This window comes from Balaenoptera musculus, chromosome 3, assembly GCF_009873245.2.
Source record: "Balaenoptera musculus isolate JJ_BM4_2016_0621 chromosome 3, mBalMus1.pri.v3, whole genome shotgun sequence".
Lineage (NCBI taxonomy): Eukaryota > Metazoa > Chordata > Mammalia > Artiodactyla > Balaenopteridae > Balaenoptera > Balaenoptera musculus.
Genome location: NC_045787.1, coordinates 148,710,710 through 148,724,912, shown reverse-complemented (window position 1 = coordinate 148,724,912; position 14,203 = coordinate 148,710,710). Strand labels below are relative to the sequence as shown.

Sequence of the window (14,203 nt, the reverse complement as noted above, 5' to 3'; positions counted from 1 at the left end):
CACCTCCCAACCGCCACAGACTCTGAATAGATAACCTTACGCGGCAAAGGGGGTTGCTGGTATGATTAAGTTAAGGCTCTTGAGACTAGGAAACCACCTTGGATTACTTAGGGGGGCCTGATAATCACAAGGGTCCTTATAAGAGAAAGAGGCAGGCAGGAGAGGCAGAGTCAGAGAAGTAGATGTGACAAGGGACAAGCAGATTTGGAGTGATGCAGGGCCACGAGCCAAGGCAGGTGCACAGCCTCTGGAAGCTGGAAACAGCAGGGAAACAGATTCTCCCTCGGAGCCTCCAGAAGCAATACAGAACCACTGTCGGCTTCTGACTTCAGAACAGTAAGCTAACACATAGTTGTTTTGTCTTAAGGTACATTTGTGGTAATATGCTAAATAGCAATAGGCTACTAATTCAGCACTCTTTTTCCCTATTTAAAAGGATTTTATTTTGTAAATAAGTTCATTTAGAAAACAAACTTACGGTTACCAAAGGGGAAAGGAGGTGGGGGGCGGGGGAGGGATAAATTAGGAATTTGGGAGTAACATATATACACTACTATATATAAAATAAACAACAAGGACCTACACCTATAGTTCCCTGTGTGTATAGCACAGGGAACTATACTTGGAATTTTGTAATAACCTATATGGGAAAAGAATCTGAAAAAGAACATACATATATATATATATATCTGAATCACTTTACTGTACACCTGAAACTAACACAACATTGTAAATCAACTAAACTTCAATAAGAATAAATAAATAAAAAATTTTAAAAAGGATTTTAGTAGAACTCTATACTGGCATAAGAAATACCAACTAGACTTGAGAACCTGTCCTGCCCCCACCAATTTCAAAACCATAAGGCTAATCAGGAATGCCATATGAACATTCTTACAAAGACAGCTGATCTCAAACCAGATAAAATTTTAATTATTGACTAGGACTCCCATGTTCCAATTAGACAAGCATTTTCACACACCAACCTTCAAGCCCAGGAACAGTTTTCACTTTCTTCCCCACTCTAAATAAATAACCAGTTTCTATAACTAGGGGTCCAGTTTTCAAAACAATTATTTCTTATTTTGCACTAAAAAACCAGTGCATCCAGGCGCTGCTGCCCTGGACACTGGTCTCCCTCCAGTTGTGGACCCGGGAGCAGCTCTGCACATCCGGCCAAGAGGCAGGGGGCCACGGCTGGGGCTCCTGATCCAGTAGCGGCCTCCGGGGCCAAGGCACCCCCATGGCCTTGGCCGCTACGCGGGGGTCCCTGGGGCACATCGCCTTCCTACCTGCCTCATCGCCAGGGCTTGGTGGGCTGGTCACTTGGTCGGCGACCTGCAGCATCCAGGGCGCCCACCGGCTGCCGGGGTCTGCACTTTGGGGTCATCCACCCCACACGCTCGGTACCGACCAGCGGGCCAGGCCGTGGGGCTGGGGCCACCGCGGGGCACCTTCGTGGGAAGGAAGCGAAGTCCCAGGGGTGGTAGGGGAAGAAACGGATTTGGTTTCCCCACTGTCTGGTTTATGCATGAAGAGCACAGCCATCCCTGAACTTGTGGTTCCTGGACTTTCCTCTCTGTCTCCTCACCAAGGTTGGCATTGGTCAAAGATCAGATACCTTTCCAGAGAGTTCTTAAGCACCACTGACCACGCGGTTCTGACAGTATTTCATGACAATGTATGGTGACGGTTTAGAACAAGTGCTTCTCAGCTAAGAACTTCTGCAAAGTAGACTGGGTAAGTCATTCTGCTGCACAGCCCTAGTGATGATACTGGGGACCATGCGGATGATTGCGAAGCCACAACGGCTCAAAAGAAAGCTTCAGAGAACAAGGTATATATATATGTATATATACAAACATATATGTATATATCATCCAATTTCAGGGGTGGCAGGGATAAGGGAAAATGCCACACCTCCAAGGGACAGACTGCACGGGACACCAATGTGTTCAAGAATGTGCGAGTTTATCAGCTTTACAAGTCATGCAAGTGAAAGATGCCATGGACGGACTTAGAAGACATCAGTGGGAGGATCTTCCCTCTGCCACGTCTATCTGAGGCTTTGACAGTTATGCAGAAGGGCAGAAATATCTTCAGAAATTTAGAGAGGCTATAGAAGGAGAGACAGGAAAGGTAGAAATATCACAGCTACACATAGATTGAGTGAAGAGCTTCCCAAGGAGAAATTTACTAACCAGTGACCAGCTAGCTGCAGATGGCCAACTGTGCAATGTTATGGTTTACACATAATCATATGAGTAGATTTCTGATGTTCAACAAACTCAGTTTCCATGACCTGAAGAAATGATGGAATAGGGGGTGTAGAGAAGCAAAGGAGGTTGGAAGATTCTGGAACAGAGGCGTTAACGGGAACCGACCTGTGAAAGGAGGTCTCTGTATATTTAAATAGTTAAAATGTTGCTTTTTGACACTTGGCCAACTGAGGTGTTAATTCTGACTTAAGAATCTTTTTTTTAAATGAATGATTTCAAAGAAAAATTTGGGTTTTAAAGGTATGAAAATATTTTTTTGTATGAGAAAAAAAGTGGGATTCAAAAAAAATTTCTGTAGTGACTGACATCACTTATGCTAAGAAATAAAGTCAAGGCTTTGTTACCTGAAGACAAAATCAATAAACTAAGAATGATAGCTATCTGGGGCCATTAATAATTATAGCATTAGATTGCATTTAAATGAGTCATTCCTAAAGATATTATTTTACATATTATATATGTTAATACATTAATTAACCCCTCAAAGGGGATAGAAATAATCTCCTAGAGGGGAAAAAAATCCTGTTAAAATTCAATCTCTTGGCTAAGGTTTTGGGTAAATATAGTATCATGAAGCCTCATCAAAACTCATCAAAATGAATTTCTCCAAGTTTTCTTTATTCATTCATTCATGAACAAAATTAATATATGCATTCAATATGCACTGAAGGCCTCTCCTATACCCAGCGCTGGCTTGGCCCTGGATTTGGAAAGACCCAACATGCAGTAAATAAACTGAAAAGCAAACACATTCTAATGAATAGAGCCTAAATTTCCCCAAACGTGCTTATAGACACCCTTCTCATATAGAGCTTATTATGCATGGACCTCACCCACCTCTGTCCATGCAGTCTTCAACTGAGTTATCAGATTACTAACCTGGGTAAACCTTACTGAAGACTGTGATATGAATGATTCTCATATCCAAATCTGTACACACTTTTCAAAAATATCCATTATTTCAATGAAGTAAACCTGCTTTAACATCCACGATAACTCAGTCACAGAATTTATAAGCTTTTAAAGCCAAAATGAGTGCCATGACCAAGATTCTCTAGTCATAATACTGTATTACACATTATAGGCCTACCGGAAATGGTACTTAACTCCAGCTTTTTTCAAGTCATTATCTAAGTTATATCACAACCTTCATCACCAATTCTGGGAGGGCAATACTGCCTCCCTTTTAGGTTAGATGTTACACAGTCAGTGCACAGCTATGCAAGGGCGAGGACCACCCCCTGACTCAGAGGCCCAGGACCGCTTCCCACCACATATAAAAGCCTTCATGGCTGGTAAACAGTCTGTTCCAATTAGACAACGGTGATCAGTTTCATTTCCAAATAAGTTTACTGAACCAGTTGGTTAGTGGAACTTGAATTTCTGGCTCCAAGCCGCACCTCCCTAACTGCCCTGTAACCTGGAATCCTCCGATGGAGGTGATGAGGGAAGGGGTGTGTAGTGGTTAGGGGCTTATGCTTGTGGAGGCAACAGACCTGAGTTCAAATGTCAGCTCCACCGACGACTCTGTGACCTTGTACACATTATTCCACTGCCCCAAGTTTCTGCATCTTTATCAGCAAAATTAGGATGCTGCTTAATAATAACACTAATGTTTAATAACCACTTATCATAAGAGTCTGCCTTATATTACCCCATGTAACCCTCATAACGGTTTGGTTACAAGGGTGGTTAATGAGCTTGCTCAAGGAAGCGGTGCTGCTGGAGTGTGACGTTTTATTACCTGGCTCCAGAATCCCTGCTCCCTGGGGAGGTGGTTCTGACCTGGAAAGCAGCTTCCTGGAAATCCTGATTCAGTAAAGCGGGGAGTGGAGCCTAGGAAGGCGATCTTTAAGAAATACACCAGGGGGGGGGGACTTCCCTGGTGGCGCAGTGGCTAAGACCCTGCACTCCCAATGCAGGGGGCCGGAGTTCGATCCCTGGCCAGGGAACTAGATCCCACATGCATGCTTCAACTAAGAGTTCACATGCCCCAACTAAGAAGCCCACATGCAGCAACTAAGACCCAGCACAACTAAATAAAAAAAATTAAAAAAAAAAAATACACCAGGGGTATCCTATGATTAGCTAAGTTTGGGAAACACTATGTGGGAAAGAATATAAAACTTATAAATAAATAACCAAATGCCCTACCAGCTAAGGAAAGATTCTTACCCTCTTTCAGGGGCAATATAAATATTTAGATGACCCCATGGCCACTCAGGCCGGTTGCTGGTTGAGTCCTGTCGAGAAAGGCTCCCTGCCCTGTAGCCTGGTCCGCTGAGTACCTACGCTGACAACCCACGGAATGAGAACTGGACTTGAACCACTGCAATGTGGATTAGAGTCCTGACTCTGCCTCTTCCTTTCTAAGCATGTCACTGGGTGAGTCACCTCACCGCTCTCAGCCTCAGTTTTCTCGTCTGTAAGATGGAGATGAGAGTTGGCTGACACAGTGGGAAGAATCAGGAAACTGAGGTGTGCAAGAGGGCTTTATTGACCTTTATTAAGTGTAAAGGGCTAAACAAAGGTAGGGTCATTACTAACATGTCATTCTCCACGCAAGGAATCTCCTGCCCTCATTGGCTCAAGTCCTGCCCAGAAACATAGTGGCTGGTAGTACTGGTGGGGTTGGTGGTGGGGGGAGGGTGGGGAATGGAATGGCACTTGGCTTCCTGAGCTTCCTGAAGACGATGCCTAAGAAAAATGACTTTTCTCTGAGATAAGCTTTATTTCAAACTTTTAGCTACATGCCAAGAAAATGCTTAGCTACTGGAAAAAAAGAGGAATTTTCCAAAACTTCACAGAAGACAAACTAGCAGGGAATGTGCTTTCTCAGGGACTTGGTAAGAAAGACCTTTAACCCTGGCTAAAGATTAACAACGATAATTAAATTATTAAACTGGAAACTTATTGTTAGTTATGTTTTAACTAACATAATGCAGTTGTTTACTGCATTTGAAAGAGTTGGAAAAGAGTCTGGTTGCTCTTGGTTTATTTAGTTAGGGCCAGAGGGGTGTGATATACCCTATCAAAGTCACCGTAGGGGGACATGGCTGAGCGTCCACTGTGTGCCAGACACAGGGTGTTCCATGTGTCACTAGACTGCTAAATTCTCACTTCAGCTCTCTAAGAAATCTCCCCCTATTTTGCAGAGTTACTCAGAGAAATCAAGTGCCATGCCCAAGAAGGCAGTTCGGCCTGACTTTATACCCCACTTCTGACCCTTGCGGGGCCAGAAGTGATGTGTCTGGCAAGGGCAATCACGTTCACTGAAGGAGCACATTTCCTAATTTGGCTTTGTGCTGGTCATCCACACGCAGCATTCCTTTCTTATGGGCATGGCCACACAAGAGATCAAATTATAGATCAGAAAGTTGAATCCTGTGCTAAGAAGTAGATTCTTTCAAAGGGCATTTCCACTCAGCAATGGCTTTCTGTTGCATACTCTCCTCTATTCCAGGGACAGGTCTGCATGGAGACATGGGGCCTGTGTAGAATCAGGAAGCCATGGGGAATGACTGCCTTCTGTCTGTCTCCCTGCCACCATACTCCCTGCCTCCACCTCCCCATCCACAAGGCAGATCCCATTCTTCTATGAACTTTAAAACACCCAGGTAACAATACAATCATTGTTCATATTCTGGTGAACCTCAAGATCAACTTTGGGTTTCTTAATCTATTTCTTATGATGAGTGAAGCTCTTATCCATTTTTTAAAAAAAAAATTCTATTAGTTTTTATTTGAGATGGTGGTATCAGCCTGTAAAAATAATAAAGTACTCCCGAACTGTAGTATTTTGGACATATTCAGTTGAATATTTTCCCATCTACTTTAAAGAATCAAGTAACAGATTATATATACTGTGTATGAAACTATTTCACAAAGTAATAGTAGTTAACTAAAAACTTAATAACTTTGAACTTTGTATAATTATAGGTTTGATATGTATTCTGACAATAATTTTTCACTGTCTAGGCAAGAGTCAGCCTTTTAAAAAAATGACTTAGTGCTGATTTCTTACCTTTAACCTCAAACAAAAGGTTGGTTCCATTCACAATTATACTCCAACCGAATGCATCTAACCACGGCTTGCTTAGTAGGATGTAGATGCCATATTTCATTCTAAAGCATCAGAGAGCAAAGAAGTTGTATGATGGATCTGCTCTAAGGGTCACTGCTGCTCTGGTTGTCTTCTCAGCTTCCTTTGCAGGAAGTGAGGAGGAAGAAGGGCTCCCCTCCCTCTGACAAAATCTTTCTATGCTCATCCACATGGGACTTCATAAACTTTTACAGAATATTAAAAGCATTCTAAATATTTTGCTGATCCTGAGTTACATCTACCCCTTGCTATACAGCTTCTTCTCTGACAACTGCAACCACAGATATCCCTTTCCTGAAAGCCCATGGGACTTAAATTAAATGCTTGCCTGCTCAAGCAAACCCTTGAATACATACTTAAAGCAATCATATGTTAGAGCTGGATAGAAACCGATATATCCTCCTCTCCAAACACCATCATTTTTTGCAAACTAGACACCTGCAGTCCTGAGGGGAGAAAGGAGCTGCTTGAGGTCCCAGAACCTCCTGGTGGAGCCTCCACTCATCCTCACAGATTTCCCTCTCAGCTTACAGCTCTTATATGGCAAGTTCAGCACCACAAGAGCTGCGAAGTCTCCTTATTTACCTGTATACCCACCTTGCACCTATTACAGTGCCTGGAACACGGAAGCAGCTCAGCAAACTGGGGATGGGCATAGGAAGAGGAAAGCTAGAGACACGCAAGTAAAAATCTAGAAGATGAGGCAGAAGAGAGATTATGACTTTGAGAAAAGTAAAACCAAAATGCCATGGGGGTTCAGAAGGCAGTTGCCCATGGAGTGGTTAAGTGCCCGAGCTCTGAAGTCACTCATGCTGAGCTTTTTCATTCAGGCACTCAACAAATATTCAGTGAGGGTCTCCCTGGTGCAGGGAACAGACAGATGAGCAAGACAAACAGAGGCCCTGATCACAAGCAGAGAATCAAACAAGCAAGTAAACAGTTAATTTCACCTGGTGACAAATTCTCTTAAGGAAAAATCACAGGGGTAATCTAACAAAGGATGTGTGCATGAAGGGGCAATTTCAAACAACACAGCCAAGGGAGAGCATCTTTGAGGAAGTAACATGTAAGCTGAGACTACAGATGACCAACTGTGTGACTTTAGGCAGGTTACACAACCTCTCTGAGCCCCAGTTTCCTTCCCCATCTGGATTAGGAAGGCAAGGCCAAGTACCTCATGGGGCTGGAGGAATGTAAAAGTAGATGGACCTGAATCACCTGCAAACTCTTAGTAGGCACTGTGGCTATTGTCATTCTGAGAAGGTCAGAGACTCGTGACAAGTGGGAAAGCTCAGGCGGTCAGCACGGAAATGCAAGGTCCGGGCAGGATCACTCCTGTTCCCATTACCTGCTTTCCTCTTCCTTACTAGATTGCGAGTTCTAGGGCAGGGGCCAGGTGGTCTCTGACCTCCGAGCCCCGCCTCTGCGCCAGGAGAAGAAGCCAGGAGCTAGGAGCTGGAGGGGCGTGGGGGTCGGTGCCACCGGGCCACCTAGCAATCGCTCGCGCCAGTCCCCGCCGTGGCCTGTCCCCGCGGCAGCCATCTTGGGTGTCCTCCCCGCGGCGAGTTTCGTCACGCGGCCGCGGGGACAGCGTGGCAGGGCGCGTGCGGGCGTGGATGGGTGAGCCCCCTCCCATGCCGGGAGACCCACTCCACCGCGGGGGCTCAGGGGGAGCTCAGAGGAGGTCAGGCTGCTGGAGGTGGGGAGCTCAGGCAGCGGGATGACAGGGGTCTCCAAGGTGCAGGGACCCCTGGCCCGGGAAGTCCCGGGCATGGCGAGGGGGCTTCTGACCTCCCAGCCCCGGTGTCTCCCGGCAGCCGGCCCGCGGGAGCGCGCCCCCGCTCCAGCCCGCGCCCCTCCGCCAGGCTCCCTGCGCGTTTCCAACCCACAGCACCCGGGTCCGCGGCCCACGACTCACCGCTCCCCCCCGGCCACCGCCCGCGCCGCTCTCGGGACCCGCTCAACACCGCCTCCGCCGCCACCGGAAGCGCTTCTGCCGCCACGGCGGCCCTGCGCGCCGCCGCCGTCCGGAGCGCGCCCTCAGAGCGCGTCCCCGCGCGGAGCCCAGAGGCCCGGCTGGGCTGGGCTGGGCGGCGGCCGCGCGCGGGAGGCCCCGGACGCGCCCTCGCAGTCGCTGCGCTCTGGAAGCAGCCTCCGCCTGGTCCCGGCGCGATCCTCTGTGCCCGCGCTTTTGCTTCTGGCTCCATCATGAACTCCCAAGTTCACCCTCACCGTGGTGCGGGGCTCCGTGCCATGTTTCCCATTTTGGTTTCCCCGAGACCGACCCCTTACTTGATCATTTCTCAATTCCCAGGGTCTTACATACAGTCAGCATCCTCTCATTCATTCATTCAAACCATTGTTTCCCAAAGTGTGGAATTTGGCACCACTGGGGCTACAAGGCGATTTTAGGTGGTACAAGGGCCACGACCTGATTTATGTCTAAACAAGAATCATCATCCTGGCTGCTGTGTGAATAGGCTGTAGAGGAGATGACGTGGAGGCAGAGAAGCCAGCAGGGAGGCTACCGGGGCTAACCAGGGGAGAGATGATGGTGGCTTGGACCAGGTTGGTAGCAGGAGAGGCGATGAGAATTACTGGATTCTTGGTATATCTTGGAGACAAGTGAAATTTAATAGGTAGTGAAATTACATCATGTTCATGGATAGGAAGATTCCATTTTTAAAGTCGTAAATTCTCCCCAAATTAACCTAAAAATATAATGCAATACCAAACAAAATTCTGTCAACTCTAGTGGGTATAAGAGTTTGGTGTATAACTTGACAGGGTGACTGTAAAATGTATATGAAAAAATAAAGAGCCAGAAATAGCCAAAACAATTTTGAAGAAAAAGCAGGGTGGAGTGACTCATCCTATGAACACAGAGAGGTTGTGTGTTTGTGCAGGGATCAAGAAATAGTGCAGCCAAATAAGAGGTACCAGACACACACCCTGCACATACAGAAACCTTTTATTAGCTGTATCCCAAGTGAACGGGAAGGTTAGATATTCATTAAATGATGCTGGGGCAATTGAACCCCTACCTTAAACCATATATAAAACTGAACTCCAAGCAGATTAAAGACCCAAATATGAAAAACAAAACTCCCAACTTTTTAGCAGACAATATAGGAGGGTATCTTTATGACTGAGGTTAAGGATGCATCCTTAAATAAACACAAAATGGATGGAATATAAAGGAAAGATTGAAAAGTTAAACCTCATTAAAGCTAAAAAAGTCATGCTCACCAATGATAGCATAATAAAAGGGAAAGAGTTCACAGACTGGCAGGAAATATTTTCAATACATGGATCTGGCAAAGAATACATATGGAGAAAATATTAAAAAGTTTTCAAATTAATAAGAAAAAAGAGAAACAATCCAATAGATAAACAAATAAAAAACAAGAAACATGCAATTCACAGAGAAGGAAAAACAAATGACCCTGATACCTAAAAAAAAAAATCAACCTGGCTAGGGATTTGGGCACTCAGCGTAGGTTTCACAGATAGTTTTTTGGTGGGACTCCTCATCCTCAGAATTCCTAGGAACGTTCAACCGGTTTCTGTTCTTTACTACACTCTGTGCCAAGTGTTGGGCTCAAAAAGATTTTTAAAAATTCCTACCTCAAAGAGCTTAGTGCCAAGGAGATATATATGTAAACAAGTAGTTACAATAGGTGATTACAACTCAGTATAAATATTGCAACAGCATACTTTGGGTTATGTAAGTGCGTGCTATGAGAGCACAGGAGGGATGCCCCGCTCTGCCCGCAGAATGGTGATGTGATAGAGGTCTGGTAGATACAAAGTGTATCCATTATCTGTTGCCACGGTGATGCTACAGCAGAACCACAAAAACCTCAGGAGTATGCAAAAAAAAAAAAAAGGTTATTTTTGTTTCTGCATCTATGGGTTGGCTGGCAGTTCTGCTGATCAGAGCTGGGCTCTGCAAGGCTTCCTCAGTTGGTGGCTTTGTGGGTCTTGGCAGGGTTTGCTCACTGTCTGAGGCTCCAGCTAGGACATGTGGACTGACTTGGCTCTGTTCCAGGTCTCATTTTTCCAGCAAAGTTATGGAGAGAGAATATTCAAGGCTGCCTTCACTTCTGCTTTAGCCTAGTGGTCAAACCAAGTCACAAGACCAGCCCAGAGTCTTTATCTCTTGATGGGATGAGCTGCAAAGTGACATTATAAATAGATGTGATATATAGACAAGTGGAGAATTTGGGGGCTTTCTTTTTCAAAAATTCTTTCTTGTGTGTATTTTGCCTTCCCAGCATCCCAGTTTCTTTTGGGGATCTCCTCACTCTCACTTCATTTGATCCTGGTCAGATTGTCAGTCATGGGACTTTTATCTTCTCATGCCTGCCACTGCCATGGGTATGTGACCCAAGCTTGGCTAAACAGAATCCTGCCCTGAAGTTATATGTAGACACTGGGAAAAAGAGAAGTCATCACCCTCCTCTGACCCTATAGGGGTTGCTAAGCTGGGAGAATGTGGATCAGGGGCTGCCAGGGCTGCTCTTTTTGCCTGTTTGAAGGATTGAAACTAAGCTGAAAGGTGGCAAGAGAGAGAGTTCAGATGACATCACTGCAGGCCCTGGGCTCAGCCAATCCTGAAGCTAGGTCTGCCTCCTAAGCTTCCAGTTATAAGAGCCAATAAATCCACCCACATACAGGTTTTTTTTTTTTAATCATAAGCTCTTTTGAGTTGAAGTTCTGTCTCTAACTGACTGGGGGCTTCACAGAAGTGGTGACATTTGAGCTGAATGAAATCAAATTTGAAAAATCAAGGAAAAGAAGGCAGATGAAGGAAGAAGAAATGAGCTAAGGTTTAAAGAATAAAAAGCAGGTGTCCACGTGTGTTCCTACCATTGTTTTAAATAAACATCTTTCGGAAAGAGCTTTCAAGGAAGCTAAAGTAGTATTTTTCACCTTTGTTGATAAGGAAACTGAGGGCTTGGGAATTCTTGCTAGTCTAGCATTGACAAAGGTCGCAGAACACTGGCATTTTAATATGGACTTTGAACTGTTCAGGGCATGGCAAAAATGAAACAACGCTTAAGTCAGCAAAGATAGGGGGACATTTCTGAGCATAGCAAAAGTTCCGTGAGCTGATCAAAGATCTTGCAGAATATATCACAAGATGAAAGTTTCCTCATGGTAGAACAGGGAATTCAGTGAGACTTAATATGTTTCTTTTAAATTAATATTTAAATGAAAACCTTAAGTTCCAGGTTCAATTAGCAAATTTATTTGTGATGATAAAAGAAATGCATAATCATATGAATTTGAGAGGTATGGAAAACTTCATGTACACACTCTATGCTGTTCCTCAGCTCTCTCCCTGAGAGATTTTTAGTATGTTTCCTTCTAGGATTTTATTTTCTTTTCTGACCTAATCAAACTTCTGTTCTTCCTGAGCCTTATAGGAGAAGGAACGTAGGGGAATAACAGTCATCGAGTGCCCACTGTGAGTTGGGCACATAGTAGACACTTTCACAAACATCTTTTCTAGTCCTCAGAGAAACTCTGAGAGGTTAACTACTTGTATTAGTCAGGGTTCACTGAGAGAACAGAACCAATAGGATACATGTCTATCTCTATAGCTACCTATCTATCTATCTATCTATCTGTCTATCTGTCTGTCTATTTTTGCTAAGGAATTTTTTCACATGATTGTGGGAGCTGGCAAGCCTGAAATTTATAGGACAGACCAGCAGGCTGAAAACTCCTATTGATGCTGCAGTGTTGAAAGGCTGAACTTCTCTGGGAAAATCAATTTTTGCTCTTAAGGCCTTCAACTGCTTAGATGAGGCCCACCCACATTATGGAGGACAGTCTTCTTTATGCAAAGTCAACTGATTACAGATGTTAACCATATCTACAAAATGCCTTCACAGCAGCACCTAGATTAGTGCGTAATTGAATAACTGGGTTTCTAGACTAGCCTAGCTAACACATAAAACTAACCATCACATTACCCTTCCCCTGATTTTATATCTCCATTCACTCTTGCCTCTAACAATCCATCCCCTGGTCTTCTGAATATGTGAATCAGATCAGTTCTTCCCCTGCTTTAAAATCCTCAATGGCTACCAGTTTTACTTACAATTAAATTTGAACTTTCCATCATGGGCCTATGGACCCTCATAATCTGTCCTGTACTATTTCTGTGGTTTCATGTTAATATCACTAAACTTCCTGACTTCTGAACAGGCCAACTTATTCCTACCTCAGGCCCTTTGCATATGCTGGTCCAGCTGCCTGGAATGCTTTCAGGTCAAATATCACCTCCACAGAGAAGCCTTCCCTGACCACCTGTCTGGAGTAGCCCCTCCCACTCCCACTGGAGCTCATCACTCTTTTATTTCTTTTACTGCACTGTTACTATCCAAAATCACCTTGTTGACTTATTTGTTGACTTGTTTCTTCTCTGTCTCTTCCACTAGAATGTTCCACCATAAGGGCAGGGATCCTGTCTGCCTTATCTGCCACTGTACTCTCAGCTCCTTGAACAATGCTTGCTGCAGTTACCCTCCTCGCTCAGATCACGCCACAGCACCACTGTGGTGAGGACCCTACGGCCTCCACCCCGGATGTCGGACACTGCAGCTTACACAAGACTTACTCCTGCTCCTGGAATTGCCTACTACAGCCACTGCTGGAATGAATGCTCCACCGTCTGGGCACGCGCGTCTGATTGGCTGAGCTGCGGTCATGTGCCAGTGCCACATCAAAACTTTTCTGTAGATGTCTAGCACTAATTTCTAATTAGTTTTGTCTGTTCTGGAACCTTATCTAAATGGCATCATATAGTATGTGCTTTTTTGCATGTGTGTCTGGTTTCTTTCACTCAGCATGTTTCTGAGATGTATCCATGTTGTTGGATGTAGCTGTAGTTTGTTTTTTCCTAGTGTGTAGAATTCCACTTCATATGAATAGACCACAATTTTTGTGTCCATTTCCCAATTGATGGACATTTACAGTGTTTCTAGTTTTTGGTTATTATGAATAAAGCAGCTGTGATATAAACAGTCACGTACAATCTTTTTATGGATAAAAGAGCAGTTCTTTTTTTTTGCATTTAGTTCACATGTTTGGAGCATGTGTTTTCACCTAATTTCTGCCTCCAGAGTGATTTTACCAAGATCTGAAGCTCACGTCACTCCCCATGTGAAAGTTAGTTTTTGCCTCCTGATAAAGTCCAACCTCCCTGGTATGGTATTCACGGCTTTTTGATACTGACCTTAACCTCCAATCAGTTACATCTTTTGCCTTACACCCTGATACAGGCACATCGACCAACTCACTCTTTCTAGAATGTACCAGGTTGTTTTCTTCCTCTTTGCCTTTGTACAGCTTTTGTCTGGAATGCCTTTCCCCAGAGAGTCTTGATTCCTGGGCAAACTGCTACACATCCCTCAAAACCCAGATGAAAGACACCTCCTCCAGGGAGCTGTCCTTCAGTTTGTCAGGCACTTTATTGTACTCTCCACTGGGTACACACTTTGGTATACATGTTTGGTATTAATGTTGTAGGAGCACTTATTTCATCACATAAATTTCTATGATCATGGTCTGTCTCCTCTTCTTGTCTGTGAGCTCTGGAAGGCAAAGAAGGATGCTCAGAGCTGTGAAGTAATGTACCTAAACGCCACACAGCTTCTATGACCGCAGGTTTGCCTGATTCCAGGTTAAATGCTCTTAACACCACAGTGCATGGTGGAGTACATGCTAATCGCCACGTGCAAGGTTAAAGGAGACCAGGGGTTGGAGCTCAAAGGGCCTGAGGGTCTTGGTCTTGGTCTTGGTGATGAGA

General features: G+C 44.6%; 1 protein-coding gene across 5 annotated transcripts in view; it reads right to left on the bottom strand.

Annotated features, from left to right (window-relative positions):
- Nucleotides 1-8,405, bottom strand: part of SFXN1 (sideroflexin 1) — a 45,359-nt gene extending 36,954 nt beyond the window's left edge. For 2 of the 5 annotated variants that reach the window (XM_036846961.1, XM_036846962.1), the window contains exon 1: nt 8,300-8,405. Coding sequence is in view for 2 of the 5 variants with exons in the window: in XM_036846957.1 (XP_036702852.1) it covers nt 7,790-8,017 (228 nt within the window). In the remaining 3 variants the exon portion in view is untranslated. Of the gene's footprint in view, nt 1-6,303; nt 6,456-7,789; nt 8,029-8,299 lie in introns of those variants that run through there. The other 3 variants (XM_036846957.1, XM_036846958.1, XM_036846960.1) reach the window with 3 other exon arrangements.
- Between the last annotated feature and the right edge of the window lie 5,798 nt (nt 8,406-14,203).